Here is a 22667-nt window from a genome sequence, read left to right on the forward strand (position 1 = left end):
AAAACAAAGCCAGGCATGTCCGGAAATGCTTTGTAGATTAGCTGTAGTGCCTGGTTGTTCCACCAGGTGGAGCATCGTGCTGTTTAATGAGATGGAAGGAACAGAAGAGGGGGCTAGTACAATGTGCATGGCCAAGCAGAGAGCCTTACAGGGGTTTAGTTAGCAACGGGCCACCATGACAAAGACTTGTGTGGCATTTAATGGCTTTTGGTTAGAGGTCCCATAGTCTGCAGTCTAGGAGGGAATTGTCCAAATAATTAAACATTACTTTGCAGGAATAGTCTTGTAACCATGATTGAAAATAGCAGCCGCCGCCAGAGGGTCCAATCTGGCCCACACGACAACTTTGTAAAAGTGTGAAAAGACATTAACTGCAATTTGTAAAACTGTAAATTTACAATAATTTCTATACCATGACAAGTTGTTCTGATTATAAAGAAACAGAGATAGATTGTTCTTTTGTCATTTTCTGTCTCATTTTTGTAATATATTGTCTTGTTTTGGTTGTTTTTTGCTTTTTTGTCTGACTTTTGTCTCATTTTTCTCGTTTTGGGTTTCCTTTTTGTCTCCTTTGTGTTTTTTTGTCTTACTTTTCTCAATTTGTTTCGCTTTATTCATTGTTTTGTGCATCGTTTTGTGTTTTTGTCTCGCTCGCATTGTTTGTCCATTTTTTGTTGCTTTGTAATTTTTTGTGAAATTTTTGGTCTCTTGTTTTGTCATTTGTCTCATTTGGTCATATTTTCTCTCATTTTTACAATATTTTGTCTTTTTTTGTTGTTTTTTATCTGACTTGACGTTTGTCTCATGTTTTTGCCGTTTTATTTCTCGTTTTTGTCATTTATGTAATTTTTGTCTCATTTTTTGTCATTTGGTTCTTACTTTTGTCTTCTTGGGTCTCATTTTTGTAATATTTTGAAAACTTTTTTGCACTAAAACATAAAAAATTTGGAGTTGTGGTTATTTTTATAGGTTATTATGCTGTGATTTTACTGGTCCGGTCCACTTGAGATCAAACTGAGCTGAATGTGAGCTGAACACAGGCGAGGATTGTTAGCTTTTGTGACAAAACATACCTCCTGGATAACCTAGAAAAGTTCAAAAGTTTAATTCAAAGTACATTTAAGTCAAACACCTCACAGTCATCATGGTAACATTGACAGAGTGGCTCCTCATAAAACATTTCACATCAAAATATAGTTATCGATTGCTTTTATTAGAGTAATTATCAGAGTAGTTTTTATTAGACTCCACCCTCTTTATGGGTGTAATCTGTCCATTAGCAAACTTTGAACCTTTGAACCATCACTGCCTCTTACAATCGCTAACCTCCTAAGAGCTAGAAGAGGTTTCATGTCTAGCTGAGGTCCACATCCCCCCTCCCGGCCCATTACTGAACGCGCTGCACAGCCATTACTCTGATAAAACTAAACATGTGTGTAGCAGAAAGGGTGCCGTCTGTATTTGGGCATACAGGGAAGGGAATGACGGTGTGTATCTGTGTACATGTGTGTTTCTGCATCAGTCCTGTGGGAATCTAAGTGACATGCTGTGCTTGCGGAGTTTCCCGTGCATCTAAATCAGTACATTAAAACTGCAGCCCATTAGCGCCTACACACACACACACACCATTTTAAATCAATACCAAACGCAGCTTTCCAATTAATCAGAAGTGTGTACACATCTACACACACAGGAGTAAAGTACTGTGCCTTTTTTCTCTGCTCTGCTGTGTAGATGGAACCTTCCACACACAGTCCTATTAGACACAGGTTTATTAAAGTCTCTTCATGTTTGCATGCATGCGTGTCAGGGTGCGTCTGTGCTACATCCGTGTCCTGAAGGTGTTGTATGTGTGTGTGTAGTGGTTGAACTGCATTGCTGTGTGATGGCAGACACGTGCACACGGTTCTAAAAATACAAAAACACACACACAAACCTGCATTTATGAATACAAGAGTACACCACACCCACCCACATGCATTAACGCTGCTGGAAAACACACTGAGGAGCAGCAAAGTGATGAAGTTTACCTCATCACGCAACTTACTGTGAAGTCACATGGTGCGCCCAGTAGAGACACGGCAGTAATAAATATAGCAAGAACCAATTTGCAGGTTTGCACTCAGTAGGAAGAAGCAGCTTCATTGCTCAAAATTCAAGCTACAAGCAGCAAAATCAGGTTTCAAGCTAAACAAAGCCAAGCTAAGTTCCCTAAACTAAATTAATTCTGTTTAAAGAAAGAACGAGACCACTCTGTCACTTGAGTGTATGCAAAAAAAACCATTAAAAAAAAAAAAATCAGCACTGTCCATGTAGTAACTAACATCTAATCTAGTCTTACTGATATTAACTGCTACTGAATGTACTTGTTAGCTCACTGATGGAAAAAAATCATCTTCACTGCCGCCTTTTAGAATTGGCAACAGTAAATACTTTGGCGTTAAGGACCTAAAAGGGTTTACCAAGGCAAAAAAAAAAAGGGGGGGGGGGGGGGGATGCAATTGAGAGCGTCATAATGAAAAAGCCAATTTTTCCCTTTTTCAGCTGGAACTTATCCAAGCTGAGTGTTACATTTGATTATTATTACTTATCATTTGTTATTCAACATCCACGCTAATACGTCTGTTTCAAAACAGCATTTCAAAAGGGGAAACACTGAGTGCTCTGGTTGCATTTCAGAAACAGTCACATGCATACTAACACGTCTGAAAAGACATTTGGTGTTAATGTACAAAGGGCAAGAAGAACAGCAACAGTGAAAAGTGATTTCCTTATTTTATAACATTTTTGCTAGCACTGACAGCAAGACTGTCGTGTCTTCTGGTCACATAACAGCGAGAATCAGGGAACAAATGTAGCAACAGTACGGCCGAATCAAATGTCGGTGAAACTGTTTCCAAAAGTCTCAGTTTTGTACAAATGGTCAAGGAGTTATAGTCCATTTCTGAGAAAATTGTGATCGATGGCAGCCATGTTTTCTTTACAGATCTTGCCAATTCATAGTTGAATTGTGTAGATGCAATGCTGTCTACTGAATCTGTTGACCATACAGTCAAAAAAAGCCAATTTTTGGAGATGAAATATGCAACATTGCTGCTTCATTAGAGTCTGTCTGCCTTGATTTTCCCTCAGGAATAAAGAAGTATCTATCTGACTGTATTCTGTCATTTAAGGATAAGTTACTTTTATGCAAATGCTACTCACCACGGCTGCATTCAGACATATCCAACACAATGACAGAGAGAAGCACCAACTTGCATGATACTTGTCATAAATACAAGTTTTAGACAGTATTTATTCAACTGATGTGCTAAATCTAAGCAAACAGCAGCTTAGCAGACTGTGCAAATAACTAATATCCTAGCTTGCTTAAACACTGACAATTCTGTCCATTTGTGATTATTAGTTCACCAACAGTAAACCTAAAATTTATTTTTACTCGATTATCTGTGGGTATCATTTATCATGTGAAGTTTTATGTGGTTATGGGAATCATTCATGCACTCAATGCCATTACTGCAAATATCCTGCTGAGAGACCGTGAAATGGAATAATACTCATTTTAAAAAAAAAAAACAAAGGGATCAGACTTTCACCAACAGTAAAAGGAAAATATTCCAGTTGTGACGGAGCTCAGGACTCAACCTGAGGATGGCCGCTATGCAACAAAAGATTTAACTGGAACTGATAAACAGACTCCAGAGACACTCGTATGAACCCGGCTGCTGTCTGATGCTGCAGGTATTCAATAATCTCAGAGGAAAGACTTCAACAAACAGCTGAAAACAACAAACTAAACTTGTTTGTTGTTCTCCAGTTTTCCAGTTGACGCAGTGACTCAGATCCCTGACCTGCTCCAGACTCAATCTTTATCAGTCACGTTTTATTTTTATACACATAAAAGTTTGTAATAAATGTCATTGACGCAAAACTAAACTTACATGAAAAGTGTTTTGTGATACTGGCAACAAACTATGCATTTTAAATATTCTAGCTCAAAGCAATTGGACACAACACTCGATTCTCTGCTTTTATCTTGCCACAATATCGCTGTCCAAAGAAACGTACAGATTTAGTGACTTTCAGGAAAAGTGAATGCTCTCAGTGTTTTGTCAACTTTGTCGGACATACTATATACAAGCAACTGGTGTTTACAAACTAGCACTGTTTAAATGTTTAGCCAACAATAGGTCTCTAAACACCACTTCGTCAGCAGCAGAGATCTGAAATGGAGCAAGTAGTTTTTACTCTACATTTGTAGACATATTTGAGGAAGATCAGCGCAAACTCCAGTACTAAATATGTAGAATTTCCTGTAACTGATAACGTGTGCCAGCAGCATTAGCAATACCGTAATACACCTCTGATACAGTGTAATGGAACCAAACAGGGACATCTATCCAGTAGCATTTCAGACAATAACAGATCACATACATGGGTGGTTTCCTGTGAATCCCACTGCTTTTAGGGCTACTTGATTCCAGAGTGAGAATGTCAAACTCTGCTCTAGAGACTACATAGTGAGGTAATTACAGGGTGTAAAGAAGATTAATGTCTTTAAAATGCCACAGTCAATAGAATCTTTACATTTAAGAACCTTGTGCTGTGCTGAAAACATCAAAATCATTCTCTTACAGAAAGAAAATGTACAAACTGTTTAATATTTCCTTCTTCTTGCTCTCTATTGTTACTTTTCCTGTTCGTATACTGGGGGTGAATTTTATGGAGCTGACCTGTTTAAAGCGTATTAAGACTTAAAGTTAAGGCTGCTTTCTGTAATAGTTGGGTATCATTACCCGACAGTCTAAGGCCAAGAGACACTTGTATGGCCCGAATTAGCTCCAGTCACACACAAATTCTTTGAACAATTTTGGACTAGCTGGGAGTTAGTAGAACTTAAGTACTCCCTAGATGGCTGGAGCTACCACACTAAACTTCAGAACCCCCATTCAGACATAGGTGACACTACTATTCATAAAGGCTCATCCATCTTTAAATGCAGTCAATAAGCAACCTTTAAGAGCAACCTGAGCACGTTCAGACTGCAGGGACCACCCTGTAGAACCTATTTCAGGGCTGAAAAAGTCCTTTCTCCAAAGTAGGTACTTTTGAAAAACCACAGCGCGAGTCCAAATGCTGACTGGGTTAAACTTAGAGAGGAAAAAAAAAACCAAGCTGTTTCTCTTCCCTCTCAGTGAATATCAGTCTTCTTCACTGTTACATCACCATCAACGACATAAAACCGACCATATACAGAACAAGTTTACATACATTTGTAAACACCTTGTACATCATGGCAGTCTTAAAAGTTTACAATAACTCCTACAACTCCTAATTTTCTATGATGGAACGATTGTAACACACGCATCTTTGTCACGGACACAATTGTGAATTTTTGTTATTTAATAGATTTATTTTGTCTCCTGGAAATAGGACAAATATCTGCTGGGTCGAAAATATGCATACAGTAACATGAATGATCAGTTTTGATGATTACAATGTTCATCAAATTGTGAGTGACTACAATAAGACTACAGCTGCTGACTTCTCTGAGCCACACTAACTTCATCACTAGCAGCACTGGCAAGACCAGCTTTCTCACTTGGTCACACCTCCCACCTTTTCACCGGCAGAAAACTTAATAGACAGTAGAATTTACTGATGTTCCCTAAACGCCTCACAGTGCACTCTGTGGGAGATGCTGCTAGGGGCACTCTGACAGGCATGTGAGCAAAAGTTACTCCAAAAAGAGTAAGATAAGGTCCCCTAAAGTCAGATTTATTGAGGACAAAACAGAGTGATTTCATCTACATGTGCTGTTTTTTTTTATGAGTTTTCACAGGTGGAGCACATTTTTAGATTATATTACCACAGTCAGTTGTGTTCATATAATGGTCAGAGGCTAAAATCGTGATAATGATTAATACTCAATTACTTTTGCAGTCCTACTATTGCACTAGCTTCCGTAACCGAATGTATTGCTTTTTTCCCCTTTACCGGTTCAGTCGGTATCTTCCTGTCTGCACCTGCACTCTGATTACTGGGTGTGTCTCAGTCTGACCTCTCCCTTCCCACCAGCCACCTCCTCTTTTCTCATTTCGTTGTTAGAACAATCAGCTACAGAGTTTACCTTCAGAACACACAACAGCTAAACAGTCTGTTTTACACATCATGCAGGGGCTAACAGGACCACAGTAGAAGAACCTTCCATAACTATGGCTAATGCAGGAGCTACCCGCGATGCTCATCATTCACTCCCATGAAGGAAACCACTGTTCTGCAACACAAAAAAGGTTGCAGTTTGGTTGCATTTTGGAGCCCCGTCTTAGTCAATTTAAATAAGGCCCATTTCATAAACCTTTCAGACTGCCACAAAGACGACAATGGAGGAGCCGAGTACAGACCTACAGAAGAAGGTCTTTGACTTGAAGTCAGGAAAGTCTCTAGGAGCCGTTTCAAAGCAGCTACAGATCCCAAAATTAACTGTGCAAACAAAACAATTTTAAGTGTAAAGTGAAGGGAAGATGTATCATCGCCACAATCAAGAGGAAAAAACAAACAAACTATCACCTGCTGCTGGGAGACAACTGGGCAGGACGGTCGAGAGTCAAACAAGAACCACTAAAAACAAGTCTGCAGTTAATTAGAGGCTGCCGCATTATTGGCGTCAATGTCCGGTCCAGCAGGTTTTTACATCACTGTAGGCTGAGAGGCTGCCATGCAAAGAGGAAGCCCCTCCCCAGATAAAGCACCATTAAGCTCAAGTGAAGTTTGATGCTGATCTTACGGACAAAAAAGGTGAGGTCCTAAACCCCAAGAACACCAAACTCATCGATTAGCATAACAGTGGAAGGATTCTAGGGTTGTTTTGCTGCCAGTGGAATTGTTGCTTCACACAAAATAACTGAAATAAATGGAAAAGGAGGATTAGCTCCAAATTCATCAGGAAAACCTAAAACAAATAACCAGACGGTTGGGTCTTGGATGCAGTTGGGTTTTCTTACAAGACGATGACACCAAACACACATCAAACATGGCAAAAAAATGGCTAAATTTCCCCGATATGCGCACCATCACTGGCCTGGCTCTTTATAAATCAAAGGTCAAAACCTTCCTGTTTAAAAGGGTTTTTAACACCTAACATTCGGCTACTTTTATTTCTTTTAGATAGATATTTTACTGCTGTTTATTTTTTATTGTTTTATTGCATATTTTACTGCTGTCTCTGTGTTGTTTTTAAGTTAATCTCTTGTCTTTCACTGCGAAGCCCTTTGGTCACCCTTTGGGCGGTTGTAAAGGGCTATATAAATAAACTTTGACTGATTGATAAATTAACCTAGGGTTAAGGTTTAAGACTGGTCTTCCAAAAGTCTTGAGTTAAACCCCATCGAGAATGTGTGGACTGTTAAACTGCACCAATTCTGTCAAGAGGAGTGTTTAAAGATACAACCTGAAGATTGCCAGAAGCTTGGGGATGGAATCAAAAGCACTTAACTGAAGTGAAAATGGCCAAAGGACATGTAACTAAATGTTTTTAGTTTACGACGCCCTCGATCTACGGCATTTCGTCATTATGTGAAACTGGTTGGCGAATGGAGTGGACGAACACGTCGTCATGCGGTGCTATAAGACGGCTTTGTTTACATTTGCCTGTTGTACGTCACCTTGGATTGTGCTACATCCGCTAAGTTTTGCCCTTCATTGTGGCTCCCAAGCATAAGTCAGACTCTTCTGGAGGCAGTCCTTTGACGAAACGGAAAGCCACCTCCACGGAAGTAAAGTTAGATATAATGAAATGCTCGGAACAGGGAGAAACACCAACAAACATTGGTCAAGTTGTAAAAAACGTAGCATATTGTAGTGACTCTCTGTGATGAATGACTGAGACTTTATCTGGTTCTCTGGTCGTTTTTTTTTTTTTTTTTTTTTACTATGGGCCACAGCCAACGCCAAAATAACTACAAAAACCCCATAACTTAGCTCCAGAATTAGCCACCGTTTATAGCTCTCTCTCATTTGACACACACTACTGCTGGCTCTCAGCCAATCAGAGGTGAGCTAACTAAACATGGCATGTTCACTGACATTAGGTAAATCTCAAACTGAACATTAAACATTGAAACCTCAACATCAACAACAACATAAGTCCATTACAATATTCAGTTTTCTTCTTCTAAAACGCCTCATACATGCATGAAAGTCGTCGGTATTCATGATTTTTCCAAATAACTGATCGTTATAGAGATGCACGTAACGGCTTTGTTTACATTTTTGCCACACTTCCGACTTTTGGCGAAAACGGACTTTTGTTCATTCGTAGGAACGGAACTGCGACGTAAGCTGAGGACCCACTGTATGTACATTTTTGAGCCAGCAGATTTTGACATATTTGCAGAAGACCTGCACAAATCTATGAAAGACCCAGCATGCATGACTGTTTTATTTAGTGACCAAGATGCACGTTTGAATCACTCCACCATAAAAAATTAAGACTTGTAAGAAGCAGTGGAAACCCAAGACTGCTACGATATACATGGTCTTCACAAGCATGTGTAAACTTTTGTTCACAACTTTATAGCAACACAACAAGCCTTTGTTCTTCTATTTGCTACATGCTCAAAGAACTGGCGTTACATCCAGTAACTATTTGTTGTTGTTTTGGCGCTTTTTTCCGCTTGCAGCAAGAAATGTTGGCTCCCACGTGTTCCTGCAAATGTCTCTGCCACCTGCTGTGCCCTACCTTATGGTTGCACTGCCACCTTTCAATGCTCCACCTGAGTCCAAGTGCGTTGGGCTAAGTGCCAGAGAAATTGCTCGAACATATTATTCTTTTTCTAACTACTAACTGGTGTGTGAGAGGAACACACCATAGAAATACCCCGCTAACAAACACACACATATACAGAAAATACATACAACCACCACCTGTCAAGGATGATCAAGTCCTGTTAGGATGTCAGCAGTTTCCATTTCTTCAGGCCAAACACCAGGGTTTCTCTAACTGCGCACACACACACAAATGTCAGGAGGCACAGATGCCTTGCTAGAGCATAAATCAATTTCAGCATCACAGCCGCCTACAGGCCTTTTATTCCATGTGTGCACAGTGTACGTACACGTGCACACACACACGGTCTACAGTTTGGCTTTGTGCTAGTGACCAGGAAAAAAAAAACACAATCCCAAATTCCCTTTTCTATTCCTGAACAGTCTACAGGAGGAAAAAGAGGGAGGGTAGAACGAGGCAAAAACAATTGCACTTCTTGTTCCAGAAACAACATCCAAATGGTAGCAGAGAGGGAAATGTTTCCTTAAATGTTTTGAAATTACTCTTTCATTACCTCCCTCTCTGTGTGTGTGTGTGTGTGTATTTTTCAGCCCTTTCCTTCCTTCCTCTCTCTCCCTTCGCAACTCCATCCCACCCTCCTCGACACACACACACAAACGCGTATGCACACATTCCGCTTGGCTCCCAGTTCACAAGACAGTTAGTTTGCCATATTGGGATAAGCGAGTTGCCAAGAAACACGCTCTCTGACTCTCAACACGTTCTGCGTCTCCATTTTCAGATCCTCATAAGAAAACGTACCTCAATATCAGAGAAGACAAGGCCTGCTGGAGATCAATTCTGATACAGACACTATTGCAAACCTGACACACATGCAGCACACACACACACACACACACTCTGAACCCATCTGCTATCCATCAGTGGTACTCAGAGCACAGTTAGCTGGGGGGGGTTGGGAATCTCAATTGATCTCTGGTTTTTATTCCCTGCAAGAAAAACATTCTAACAGTAACACTGTGTTGAGCACTCCATCTCTACCACAGCTAACTGGCACACTGGTAACAATTAATCCTGACGGTAAAGCCAGAAGACAAGCACTCAGACACATGCACAGACAGGAAAGCGATTTTAATGTGTGCCTGAAAACACATCTATGTGTATGAGTGCATTTACTCAGGTCAGGAGCATGGTTTTCATGATTTCGAAATGTAAAAGTCTGGGTTTTCTCTTTTGCGAGTCATTTAGAGCAAATGTTTTTGTGGTCTGCGTCGAACCATTTCTCAGCTTCACTTAAAAATGCGTCAATGAAAAGTTCAAATTAAGGCATATCAACTTTTAGCTTTGCAAACTGTGTGGTATCTGATGGGTATCTTTCTGTGCAGTTCTGGTTGCAGATAAAATTATATACACACAATAAATGCACAAAAAGATGCACAACTGTTTCCTATTGTTTTTTTGTTGCTTTTTTTAAAACTGCAATTTTTCTCCTGGAAAACCTGAGATAGTTTCTCAGTAACACCCAAGATGAAAGGTACACAAAAAGGAGTGTGGACCACTAATATATTTTAGGAAGATGTCAGAATACAACTGCTGTGCTACAAAAAATAAAGTTAACAAGATAAGATAGGTCGTATGGTGCTTCTGTGTTTTCTCTTAAATAACTGTTAGGAACAGGACAGGAAAAGACAGATACTTGGAATAAATTGCATTGATAGCAATATAAAAAGCTTTTAGGAGAAACTGGCAGGAAGTAGACCCCACTATAAAAGACCAATGGCTTGTAAATGTTTGAGAAAACTGGAGGAAAAAATTCACAATTATACAAAATGATGAAACCAGAAATATCTATGTAATGAAATAACCTTTTCCAAAATGGATTTAAGTAAATAAAAAACGGAGCAAATCCAAGCAGCTACTACAACAAATACACATCATGACTATAACGGCGTACTTAGTGCATGAACCAACTCGGGTTCTTTATTATTTGCTTGGGATTAAAAAAAGAAAGACACAAATGTCAGTCAAACAAGCTCAGTTTTGGGCTCAGTGGCGTGCCGTTTTAGCACCGACATTGCTATGTGTGAATGCCCATATAATGTGAAATAAGTCAGTTTACTCAAACATATCCTACAACTTTTTTGCTGCCTGGTAAGAGAAGTTTATCCGATAGACTATAATTTACACCGAGGCTTTAAAGAATGTACACTGTCGTTCAGAATTTGGGGTCACTGAGAAATGTTTTTAAAGAAAAGCATTTTTTTCAATAAAGATGACATTAAATTAATCAGAAACACAGTCTAGACATTGTTAATGTGCTAAATGATTATTCTAGCTGGAAACGGCTGATTTTTACTGGAATATCTACATAAGGGTAGATTATTTCCATCAACCATCACTCCTGTGTTCCAATGCTACATTGTGTTAGCTAATGGTGTTGAAAGGCTCATTGATGATTAGAAAACCCTTGTGCAGTTATGTTAGCACATGAATAAAAATGTGAGTTTTCATGGAAACCAAGAAATGGCCTCGGTGACTCCAAACTTTTGAACAGTAGTGTATATACAAATGTGAATAATATATAAAGTTTGTTGACATACAGGCTATACATGTGCACAGTAAAGTGAAGGAACAGAAGAAAAACACGAAAAAGAAAGATTTGGTTTGGTTAGTTGTAGGACTACACACTTAATAGAGTAAACAATCCATGTAGATAGAACCATTTGGCATCAGCTTGGGTAAATTTGACATTACAACACCTTATTTCACTCTCAATCTGATTTTAGTCAAATACAGTCCCAAATGCCGTGAAGTAACTGACTGGACACTAGAGGTAAACATCTACCATTACCTGTATGTGAGATTAGGGAATGTCTGTAAATTATAGTGTCTGTCACAAGGCAGCAAGTGCGGGATTTGGTTGAAGATGAACCTTATTTTAAGTCTTACTGTGAAGCAAAGATTTGTGCAATTAGCAATTCAGCACAACTTTTTTTTACTAATGTGACAGTGAGAAACATTTTTCATTTTACAATTGTTGCACCTAGAACTTGACTAATTCGGTGCACCATTTACATCAGCACCACAAACCTGCAGCTCCTGAGTGAAAGGCCAGATTTGAATGTCATTCAAAGCAAAGCTATTTTGGACGTCGTTTCCAGCGTTACACCGAAGGAGGGAAGTTCCCAACAACTGGCATTTCTTAAAAATGGTTTTTCATTTCCAATGCAGATGCACTGCCCAAAAGCCCCGCGATCACTCAAATATTATTTATATCGAAGAAAATCTGAATATCACACTGTCAGCGTTTTCCAATGTCATGCAGCCCTAGTGCGGTTTAAAAAAAAACATTGATATTTTGTATTATGCGTTAGATATTTTGGAAAGTTAATAATGGGATAAGGCAATTTTAGTGTCTCTGGGAAGAAAAGTGGTGAAGTAGTTTGCAAATGTGGGGTCTAAACAAGCTTTTAACATGCAAATTAAACACAAACTTAGCAATGGATGGGGCTTACGGTAGACGTCTTTTTTAGATAAGCAAACCCTAACGTGATCTTGAGTTTTGCTACCTTCAGTTTACTCTGACTCTACATTTTCCCACCCTCTCAGGTCATTTCACTGGTTTAATTCACAAGAAATGTTGTAATAAACGCTGAGAACCCAAAGTCAAACCAGGAAATACATCGTGGACTACATGGTCTTGTAAATTAGTGTAAGATAATACAGCTCCAACACAGATTGCGTTCTTAAAAGTTAACAAATAGAGGGCGTTTTCACAGCAGTGATCATTAGGGATGCCCCAAATGATGCATCGATGCATCGTCTGAGCACTACACGTCATCAAAAGAGGAAGTGAGCGCGCAATGCAACAGAAATCACCGTCTGACTGGAGCGCGGAACACAGCCGGACGTCTGCGCTGCATCGTGCTTATATTATGTATGCACGATGCAGCGCCGAAGTCAGCATTTAGATCAGTGTTTCCCCTCCCATATAACCGACGAGGCGAGCCGCCTCGCTGGTATAGGCCACCGCCTCATTAAAATTCTGCCAACATTGCCGCCTCACTAGTCCGCGGCAAAAAAAAAAAAAAAAAAAAAAAAAAAAGTGCAGCGCAAAACCCGCCGGACCAACGAGACCGTCCGCGAGGGGCTGCCCGATAGTATATATAATCCCCCCCCTGTCAACAACTTTCAGCTGAAAGTGACCCCACCACCTCACAGTCATTTCAACCCAGGGGAAACACTGTAGATACAGCTGTATAGTAAACGCTGACATCCGCGTTTATGATAGATCACAGATGTCCGCGTTGCATCGTGCATACATAATATAAGCACGATGCAGCGCAGACGTCCAGCTGTGTTCCGCGCTTTTTTCCCCTTTTCTTTCAAGTTTATTTGAAAAAGGACAGCGTGCAGTTACATTAAAAGATGGCTGCACCTGATTTAGCATCATGCTAATTTCCATCTGTAGTCCTTGGTCCATAAAATACAAACATTCCTTATTTAAAACAATGCATATAAAACACATTACATTAACATAGCAAAACAAAAATCAATATTAAAATATTTACAAATATGTGTGGAACGTTGTTGGTTTATAGTACAATTATGAAAATGTGAAAGTATAACCAGGAAGACTGTTTTCAAACCAATTACAATAGTCGGACGGTGATTTCTGTTGCATTGCGCGCTCACTTCCGCTTTTGATGACGTGTCGTGCTCAGACGATGCATCCCTAGTGATAATGAGATATGAGGAAAGCATACATGATGGTGATAAAACTGCTCAGTAAGCCACAACAGTCTGACAGTGAGCCAGCATGCGCCACACTGAAGCAGGTAAATGGAGCCCGGCCATCTCATTAAGACCCAGGTGTAACAGTTCAGCCACGCAAAGGCCACTTTCTTTCACCTCAATCAAAACCCAGAAAAGAACCCAAGTTGGTGTTACACGTGTGCTCGCTGAACCTTTGTTCAGAAGTTGCCCTGACAGTTGGATGGAAACACACCTCATGTGCGTTTGAGCCTCGCTGTGCCGTGCTGTTGCACTCACAAATCTCCTGTGAAGATGGCAGGTGTTATTCTGACACTCTCTTCAATACCAGCAAATGGGAACACACTTGTACACGCACAAAAATCACCAAGTGTCACAGGCAAACGTACAGAAAAGCCAAGCAGAGTTGCATGGTATGTCAGACACAGTTTCACAAACCTGTAGCAAAACAAGCCGACTGTTGGTTTAACATTTATCAGAACAACAACCACTGACACGCTGGCTGACAGGAAACGAGCTGATCTTTTTCAAACAGATACGATCAGTGAAGAAAATCAGACAAAAACAGCAGAATCAGACAAATGAAGGGTGTTTGAGTCAGACCTAGGACGGTTTCAAATTAAACAGCAGATGTTAAACCGTCAAACGTGCAGGTCATCTTTGTGGCTCGTTCTGTTTCATGTTTTGTGTTTTCTTTTTGTCTCACTTGTGTTTTTTGTCTTATTTTGGCCATTTTGTGTTTTGTTTTACTTGTTTTGTGTGCCATTGTGGGGGGGTTTTGTCGCAGTTTTGTCGTTTGTCTATTTTTTTGTCGCTTTGTAACTTTTTGTCTAATTTTTTGTTTGTCCAATTTTTGGTCATTTTGTGTCTCATTTTAGCAATATTTTGTCTTGTTTTTGTTGTTTTTGTCTGATTTTCGTCTCATGCGTTTGTTGTTTTGCGTTTCTTTGTCTCGCTTGTGTTTTGTCTTATTTTTGTCATTTTGTGTTTTGTTTTGCTTGTGTCATTTGTGTAACTTTTTGTCTTGTTTTTGTTCACTTTTTGTCACTTTGGCAGCTATTAATGAAATTTTGTCTTTTTTTTTTGCCATTTATCTAATTTTTTCTCATTTTGTTACTTTTTTTTGTCTAGTTTGTGTCATTTGTGTGATTTTTTGTCCATCCCCCCCCCCCTTTCTTGTTTCATTTCCTGTCGTTTGCCTCATTTCTTGTCATCGTGTTTCTCTGTTTTGCTGTGGTTTTACTGGTCCGGCCCACTTGGGATCATATTGGCACAATATATATGAAATGGCATTAAACAGAATCAAACACAGAAGGTGTTCAGGTACAAAGTTTCTGAAGAGCGCATAACACAAACTTACATAACAGCTCAAACCGACTTTTCTCACCTGCTTCGTCTATTGCATGTCACTGCACATTTTGAATTTCCTCAAAACGTCCTGGGAAGAATATTATTAGGCTTACGTAATGGGACGTGCAGAGACTCAACATGCACCCAAACAGAGAGACGCAGTGCAGAGTGTGACCTTTGTGTGCTGGAGGCTGTTGTTTGCGTTAAAGGGAGGGTTCGGGCAAAGTGAATGACTTAGCTAATGCTTTAGGTATTTCAGCATGCCACGACATGCTCGTTCTCACACACACACACTCATGTTTGACATCTGTTGTTCTTATGTGTGTGCCGTTTGTCTGCCTCTGACAGGTTTATTGTAGCAGAGCAGCAGCGCCTTGTACTTTGTTTTCTCTCCTGAAAGATTCGATTAATCTGAGAGGGGGTGTGTGTGATCTACGCACACACAAAAAGCGAGAACAAACTAAAATGTCCCAAGTCTGATAATCTACAACTGATAGCTACACATGCTGTGCAAGTTCACGCTTAGGGGTTTTGTGTTTTAAATCTATAGAAGCACACACTGACCACAATAATTTAAACGCAGACACACTAACCAAGTAGTGTGGAAGACAAATTAGTATTAGTCAAGACATGCGTGGCCTGCCCTGCGAGCTTCATGAATCATTATACTTAAACCCGGGTACATTGTGAGTGTGCGAGGCTGAAAAAAAGAGAGAACTGAAGGGCTATCACATTTATCTAACTGTGCATAAATGTGTTGTGGTCAGGATAAATCTCTTCCTTTCTCTCTGCAGTCCCAGGGGAAAATCCAAGCCCTAACTGCAGTCACATGCTCCTGTTCCTATTCACAGGGTCTCAGTTCTCACCTCCACACTGATACGCTCACACACATACAAACACCAGCCTAAGCTCGTATAAAGCATTGTTATCAGCCCAAGAGATTGCGCCCGTTTAGGTGTAATCTTCCATTGTTACGAGCATTTTTAATCTCATCAACTGACCTTCCTTCTCTGGACTCCAGAACACCTTCCTTTACCTTTGGTCTCATTCATATTGAACACTAAAAGTATGTGTATGAAGCAAAGTGAAGCGCTTAAGAAGGTGCCAGTCTGGGTGGGTTGTTCCTTCAGTCTTAAACTTGAGATGTGTCACCTTGAGAATTAATAAACACACATTTGTTCTAGACTACACACTGAAATGTTTGAGGTCTGGCGGTGGAAAGTGAAAGGATTATCAACAACATCACATGACTGTTATTCAACCTACAAGAGTTTTAGGTGATCACGCAGCTGCTGCAACGTTGTTTTGTTCGTTTTCCAGCCGATTTTGGTAGATTGTTGATGTTGACATCAAAATCCGCATTTTTTTCAGACCTAATTGCAGAGAACATTAAGTCTCCCTTGTAGTTGAATTGACACGTCTACTCTTGATGGCCCAAAAATTTTGACTGAGTGATATAGCTGAAAAAATTGTCGTGATCAGGGTCAATAGTTGACATTTTTGCTGTTTTCAGGCCTAAAAATCAACAATAACCACACACCACATGGCATTTTTACTCAAAGATTCTTCTAAATATTATATATACAATTGAGAAAAATGGAAATGTAAAGTTATTTCTAAAGATATTGTAGTAAACCTGTTGACATGCCATAAATCCACACTTGACTCACACACTACTTTATATTAAATAACTCAGAAAGCCTTGGAGTCTTCCAGTCTTTTCATCAGGAGGAAATGACATCATGTGGAGCAGGTCATGTGATCTGGAATTAACACACTTCCTTGAGGAGTTTTTTTAATAGGGAACCTCTTGGACACAGATACAATGTGTTATTTTCTATATAAAATTTGACATATTGCCAAAAAAGAAATATCTGTCATGATTATCTCAACTTAATAAAAAGAACACAATCAAAACTATTTTTGAATAAGCTCATTTTATTATTGTTTGGCTAATTAGAAGCGGCCTTCACCAAGGAAGGTCTGCGGTTTGTGGACACAAACAAAGGCGAAAAAGAGGACCAGGCAGCTGCAGACTAGCGCTCCTCAGGAGGCCCGCACAGAAGCCACAGGAGGAGCAACAGGGGGCAAAGAGGCTCCACTATCAAGAAGTATGATAAGCTGTTTATGGTCCAGGCAGAGAGAACACTTAGTTTAATATGTTTATGCATCAAAACTTTTCATTATATGCTTCCATAGTAGTTTACATGTAAGTAAAACCATCACTCAAACACTTTCCTGTTTGCGATTGGTGACTTAAAACAATAAACAAAAACTGCTTCAATATACGTATAAATTATGCCATATTTATTTTAACCCTCATGTTGTCCTGTGGGTCAAAATTGACCCGTTTTAAAGTTTGAAAATGTGGAAAAAAATGTGAAAAAAATAAATAAAAAATCAACCAAAATCCAGCGAATTTCTCTGGATTTTGGTTGATTTTTTTGTGAATGTTCTTAAAGAAAACATTAGAAGTTTTACTGATATATATGTAATGACTGTAGATATTTTAAGAATTTTTTGGGAAGATTTTTACTTCTATTTTGAAAATATTTACAAGAATTTTCTTGCCAAAGTTGGGGGATTTTTTAAAATAAAACTTAAGAAATTATTGGAATTTTCTTCTTGAATGTTTTGCAAATTTTCAGAAATTTTTGGATTTTTTTTTCAGATAAAGAAACAATATTTTTTGGTGTCCATAAATGAGGACAACAGGAGGGTTAAAGCAACATTTTCAAACAAAACTGTGAAATTTTACCCACATAGGAGTTATCTGCCTGTCTGTTTGCTTTAGTCTAATGCCAGTATTCCCTTTTCAACCTTTTATCTAGAAGTCACTCAGTTTTCCACTCTACTGATCTCTGGGAAATGCGGTGAAACACAGCACTTAGCAACAAACCCAAAAGCTTCAACATTTTACCTCAACAACAAAGTGCATATTTTGGAATTCCTGCTACACGTTGCCACTGCAACCTTTCACAGTTTGGGGAAATGAAAGCATCTCCCGGCCTCGTCTCCTCGGAGCAGTTACATTTCAAAAGGTCCTACCTCTGCTGCTCTCAGAGGCGAAGAGGGAGGGAGGAGACAGATGGCCTCAATCTGGTGATGGAGACACCGGCAGACCTCCAGTAGACAGAGGGCCATTTACAGCCATTTTACATCTATAAACAGTGACTAAGACCTGATCCTGTTTAGATAAAACCCCTGTGAATTGGGAAGAACAGGCACTGCTGGGCAGAAAGTATGATTTTGCTGATGGAAAATGATGTCTTTATAGCTGCCCTTTTGGCTGCGAGAGCGTACCAGCAGCACAAATGTCAGCAAACTATTTGCAGCTTCACAATGCATTTAAAACAAGTTGTTATGCCGCCGCTGCGTCGCATGTTTGCCAACTCAGAATTGTGAAAATAAGAGAGACTCCACTTCATCAAGTCAGATGAAAATCCTATTAAAACTGCACTAAAATAAAAACACATCAAATAAAGAAAACTCCTGGGAAATAAGGTTAAATTGGCGGCTATAAACAGTCGCCCCTGCTATCCAGAGCTCAGCCAAAAACAACTGCAAAGAAAATATCTTGAATTCCATGAGACGCATGTAAACAAAAACAGAAGCAAAGCAACCTCGGCTGCTCTGATTGCACAGCGAGTCCTTGAGATTCATGCTGCTTTTTTTGCAATTAAACCGGAACATTACGAACATTCGCAATTACCGGGTAATTATTATTATGTAACAGGTTTGTACGGCGGTATTACAAGCAGGAGACTAAGATCGGTTTGGGTAATGTAATGTGTGGGGATTTGATATCGAGGAGCGCCATAAAGCTAAACGGTCTGTATCATACAGTGGTGTGTTTTAGTGGGCGGAGGCTGTGAGAGTGCGTAGGGGAGATGAGAGTCAGGGAGTGAGAAGGTCAGTGTGTGGGCAGAATAAAATGTATCCCGTTTTAAAGGAGTGTTTAAACTGCCAATCTGGGCTGGAACAGTGGTTGGGTCAATTCCACTTCACAACCCTCCCCCTGGCTACGCATCAAGTTTGTTCCACACGAGCATGTCTGCACACACAGCAAGCAGTTTTCAGCTCATTTCAAAGCCACGGGAGGGGGAAAAAGCAGAAGCATCACATCATCCAAAGTGAAACGCAAACAGAAATGGTGTTTATTTACAAGAAAAACACACACGCTTCCATTATATCCTCCTGAAAATGTTCTTTTTTCTGAATACTCTCCTCAACTCGCTGCAATAAGCTGCGCCCTGCTACATTTAGGTGCCACAATGCACCCATCAATCATCCTAACGCTCCCCGCTGCGATGAGTTGATTTCATCTCTGACACCTTTCCATGCTCGTGCGTGAGTTTAGTGTGTGGGCTCTGCCGGTGCGTCGAATTAACACTGCTTCACTTTTACTCGACCCTTCCGAAACAACGCTCGCTTGTGAGGTTGGAGCAGCGCTTACCTCTGAAAGGAAACCAGGGAAACTGTAGTTGTGTCACCGTCTGCTGCAACATGACTTCAGAGGGGTGGACGTAACTCGATGAGAGCGTTTGTCAGACTTTCCATCTTCCAAAAGACACAGCGGGCATATTTTTCCACACACACACAAAACACACTCTGCTTGTTACTGACCACAAAACCGTATGTCAATGTAATCCTTTCTGGATGATGTTATTTCAAGGCTTCAGATGCAGTTAAAGTAAAATCACCAGCTCAGCAGGGAACAACACATACTGTAGACCATCCACTGAATAACTAACATCTTTTACAATGACCAAACGCATAATCAAAACCACCCAACCTGCACAAACAAACACACTCTCCTTACACTGAGATATTCCCCAGTGTACTTGAAGCAGCAGAAAGGGGGGGGGGGGGGGATGTATTGAGCTGAACTGGTACAAATGCACGAACAAGGAGCATGAAGCATTTGCCAAATGTTCCAGCACAGTGGCTCTGACTCCAAATAGGGACCAACGGTTGCTCTTTATGCACGCAAAACACTCCCAACAATTTCTCCCAACAGTGGTCTGTCATCCTTCTAAGGTCGCAACTTTACCACCCCCCACTCTGCCAAAACACACATGCACACACTAAACACACACACTAAACACACACAAGCCTGCATCTGCTCTCACAGCAGTGACAGTGTAATGGTCCACATGCAATCAGAGATCAGTGCACCCTGACCTGCAACACTGCCGCAGCAACACCTACACCTCCAGCCCCCAACGGCGCCTTGTGCCGCTTCATACCGACGCTGTTTGAAGTCATTTTTCCGCTAGATGCGTTGCCCGCTGCAAAAGCTAAGAAATCTTAACACGATCTGTTCACACAACTGAAACTTGTCACAGCCATGTAACAGCCACACCTCCTTATAAAATTTACAACTGGGTTAATTTCCCCACATAAGACCGCACTGACATCCGAGTGATGACCGCACACGCTTGCCACCAATACGCATTTTTAGCGCGGCGTCATTCCAAGTTTTTTTTTTTTTTTTGCAACATTGCGCTTTCTGGGACACTCGCATAACCAAAAAAAAAAAAAAAAATGCAGCAGTCAAACGTCGTATAGGCTACTCACTGTGGTGTGGATGTAGGTTAATGGCCGATGGCAAAAATTTTCCGGAGTGGAGAGGCGGCGGATGACTCGCGCCCAAGTGACCGGGCGAGGGAGGGATCCTGCCGGCCGCTGCTGCTGCTCCAAGTCGGTGAGATTCCACAGCGAGCCCCGCCAACAACGGAGGTGGTAGGTGGACGGATCGGGGAGGACCAAAATCTCTGCCATCCATTATCCACAATGAGGAAAGTTGTGAAGGGAATTTGTCCGTTCGGATAGGCCCCCTATTCCGAAAAAGCCAATTCTGGCTATAATAATGTTTTTAGTTTTCCAGGCGACTCGGGCTCCTTTTCAGCCATCCTGCCGACCTATAAAATACAACAAAAAGGAAAAAAAGAAATATCGCTTGATACACAATCTAAAGGCAGTCTGCAGTGGGGGAAGCAAACTGTTGGAAACTGGTAGTTTAAGGATTTCTTCTCTTTCCAGCGAACAGGCGGCCCATACGCGCAATGACGCAGTTTGGAAAACCACTTCAAAAACTAAACCCTGGATATTTGCTGGTAGCCAGTGAGACCATATGCCGATGAGTTGCCCCGATTGTGTCCTAAAGGGCGATATTAACGCGGACTTTAACTTATATTTATTGTATTATGGTCTCATGTTTGAGCGACTCTCCACCCCCACTGCACACCGATCAGGCAAGCCGCTCCGGGGCTCCGCTTTCCTGGGAAACAATCAAGGAGAGAAGCGGCCGGCTGTACCACGATCGTGAAAACATCTCCCCCGTCCTGCGATGCAAACGCAAAACGTCAACTTTTAACAACATATCATTCCCTTTTCCGATCAGCCAGCTGTTTTCTGGAGCCATAAAGCGACGATGCAAGGCTACGGGGCCGAGTCGCCCTGTAAACCAATACACCATAAATACTGGAGGCGCATCAAATATAAATTTCAAACGGGTTAAAAATAAATAAGGCTGCAAAAGCCTGCATCATTAATCAGCAGGGTTAACGGTGTTTTGTTGCCCGCAGATGCGAATTTAGTCCGGCTTAGGCTACTTCGTAATGGGTGCTGCCCAAAGGAGAGAAATCAGAACCCGACCCGTAAACACTCCAGTTTTAAACTCACCCCAACTATGCACATTTTCGACGCTTTTATAGCACCTATACTATAAGTTTTACATTAACACTGATATTTAACAGCGTGTTTTAGCTTCCAACGTTAACACACCGATATATAGCCAGTATCCACCCAAGAAAAAAACAAGTTAAGCGGGACTAATGTGTCTTATTTTAACTGTGCAGCTCATTAAAAGCAACATATATGTGTGTTTTATATTAAAAATCACAAAAAAGAAGCAAAAAAAGTTACTTTAAGGAGGGCAACGACAACGGCTTAACGGGGGAGATTAGGTAATGTTACCTAATAACTACAAAATGTCGTAGAATGAACGTACAAGTTATGAATATTTAAATAAAACAACAACAACAGCAAGAAGAAGGCGAGGTAACCTTCAAAAGCAGCTAGCTAACACATTACAGCCATGACTCGTGATATCCAGGCGAAGCAGGCGGGTTTCTGGAGAAGGGCTCGTCCACAATTCACAGTAAACACATTTTTTCCTTTTAGAGAAACACACCGGACACATTTGTTGCCTCGCGGCGGCGTTCAAACAGCCTCTGGAGGGGAAGTTTTACACCGTCTGGGCTCCATGCGGCACGGCGGCGCAGCTCCGCATTTTTCAGCCACGTTTCAAACTTTTCACGGTTCCATTACCGACACGCAAAAACTTTCTCGCAGGAAACGTCTCGAAAGTGTTCCTCTAAACGCCGAAAAATGCCCTCCCGAGAAAAACCCAACATGTCGCACACGCAATAACCTCCGCGCCCTTTTCGCTCGCATTTCCATATGAAATTACTTTTATTTAACCTCGCGCTTTTAGCTGGAAAAAGAAAAAGGCAAACAAGGGAAAAAAACATGCCGAGCGCTTACTTCAGTGGAGGGAAAAGGGGAAGGTTGAGGGAAGAAGGAGCTAAAAAAATGTTTTAAAATCCAGTCCAGGGTTGCGGGGAGCGCTGGAATAGTCTAATCCATTACAGGCTTGTCCGAAGGTAAACTGGGGGATAACTGGGGGGAGAGAAAGCCCCTGACGCGTCCTCCTCAGCAATGAAACACAGCATTGTTTTGCAAAGCCCCG

The 22667-nt window shown here is 40.8% G+C and overlaps 1 protein-coding gene across 2 annotated transcripts in view; it reads right to left on the minus strand.

Moving 5' to 3' along the window:
- tnrc18 (trinucleotide repeat containing 18) overlaps positions 1 to 22667 on the minus strand; it is a 72832-nt gene extending 50165 nt beyond the window's left edge. For both annotated transcript variants that reach the window (XM_022207823.2, XM_022207822.2), the window contains exons 1-2: positions 22463 to 22667; positions 20492 to 20835 (exon numbers count right to left, since the gene is read on the minus strand). In XM_022207823.2, the coding sequence (XP_022063515.2) occupies positions 20492 to 20699 (208 nt within the window). In that variant the 5' untranslated portion in view covers positions 20700 to 20835; positions 22463 to 22667. The remainder of the gene's footprint in view (positions 1 to 20491; positions 20836 to 22462) is intronic.

The sequence above is a fragment of the Acanthochromis polyacanthus genome, chromosome 21 (assembly GCF_021347895.1).
Source record: "Acanthochromis polyacanthus isolate Apoly-LR-REF ecotype Palm Island chromosome 21, KAUST_Apoly_ChrSc, whole genome shotgun sequence".
In the NCBI taxonomy this organism is placed as follows: Eukaryota; Metazoa; Chordata; class Actinopteri; family Pomacentridae; genus Acanthochromis; species Acanthochromis polyacanthus.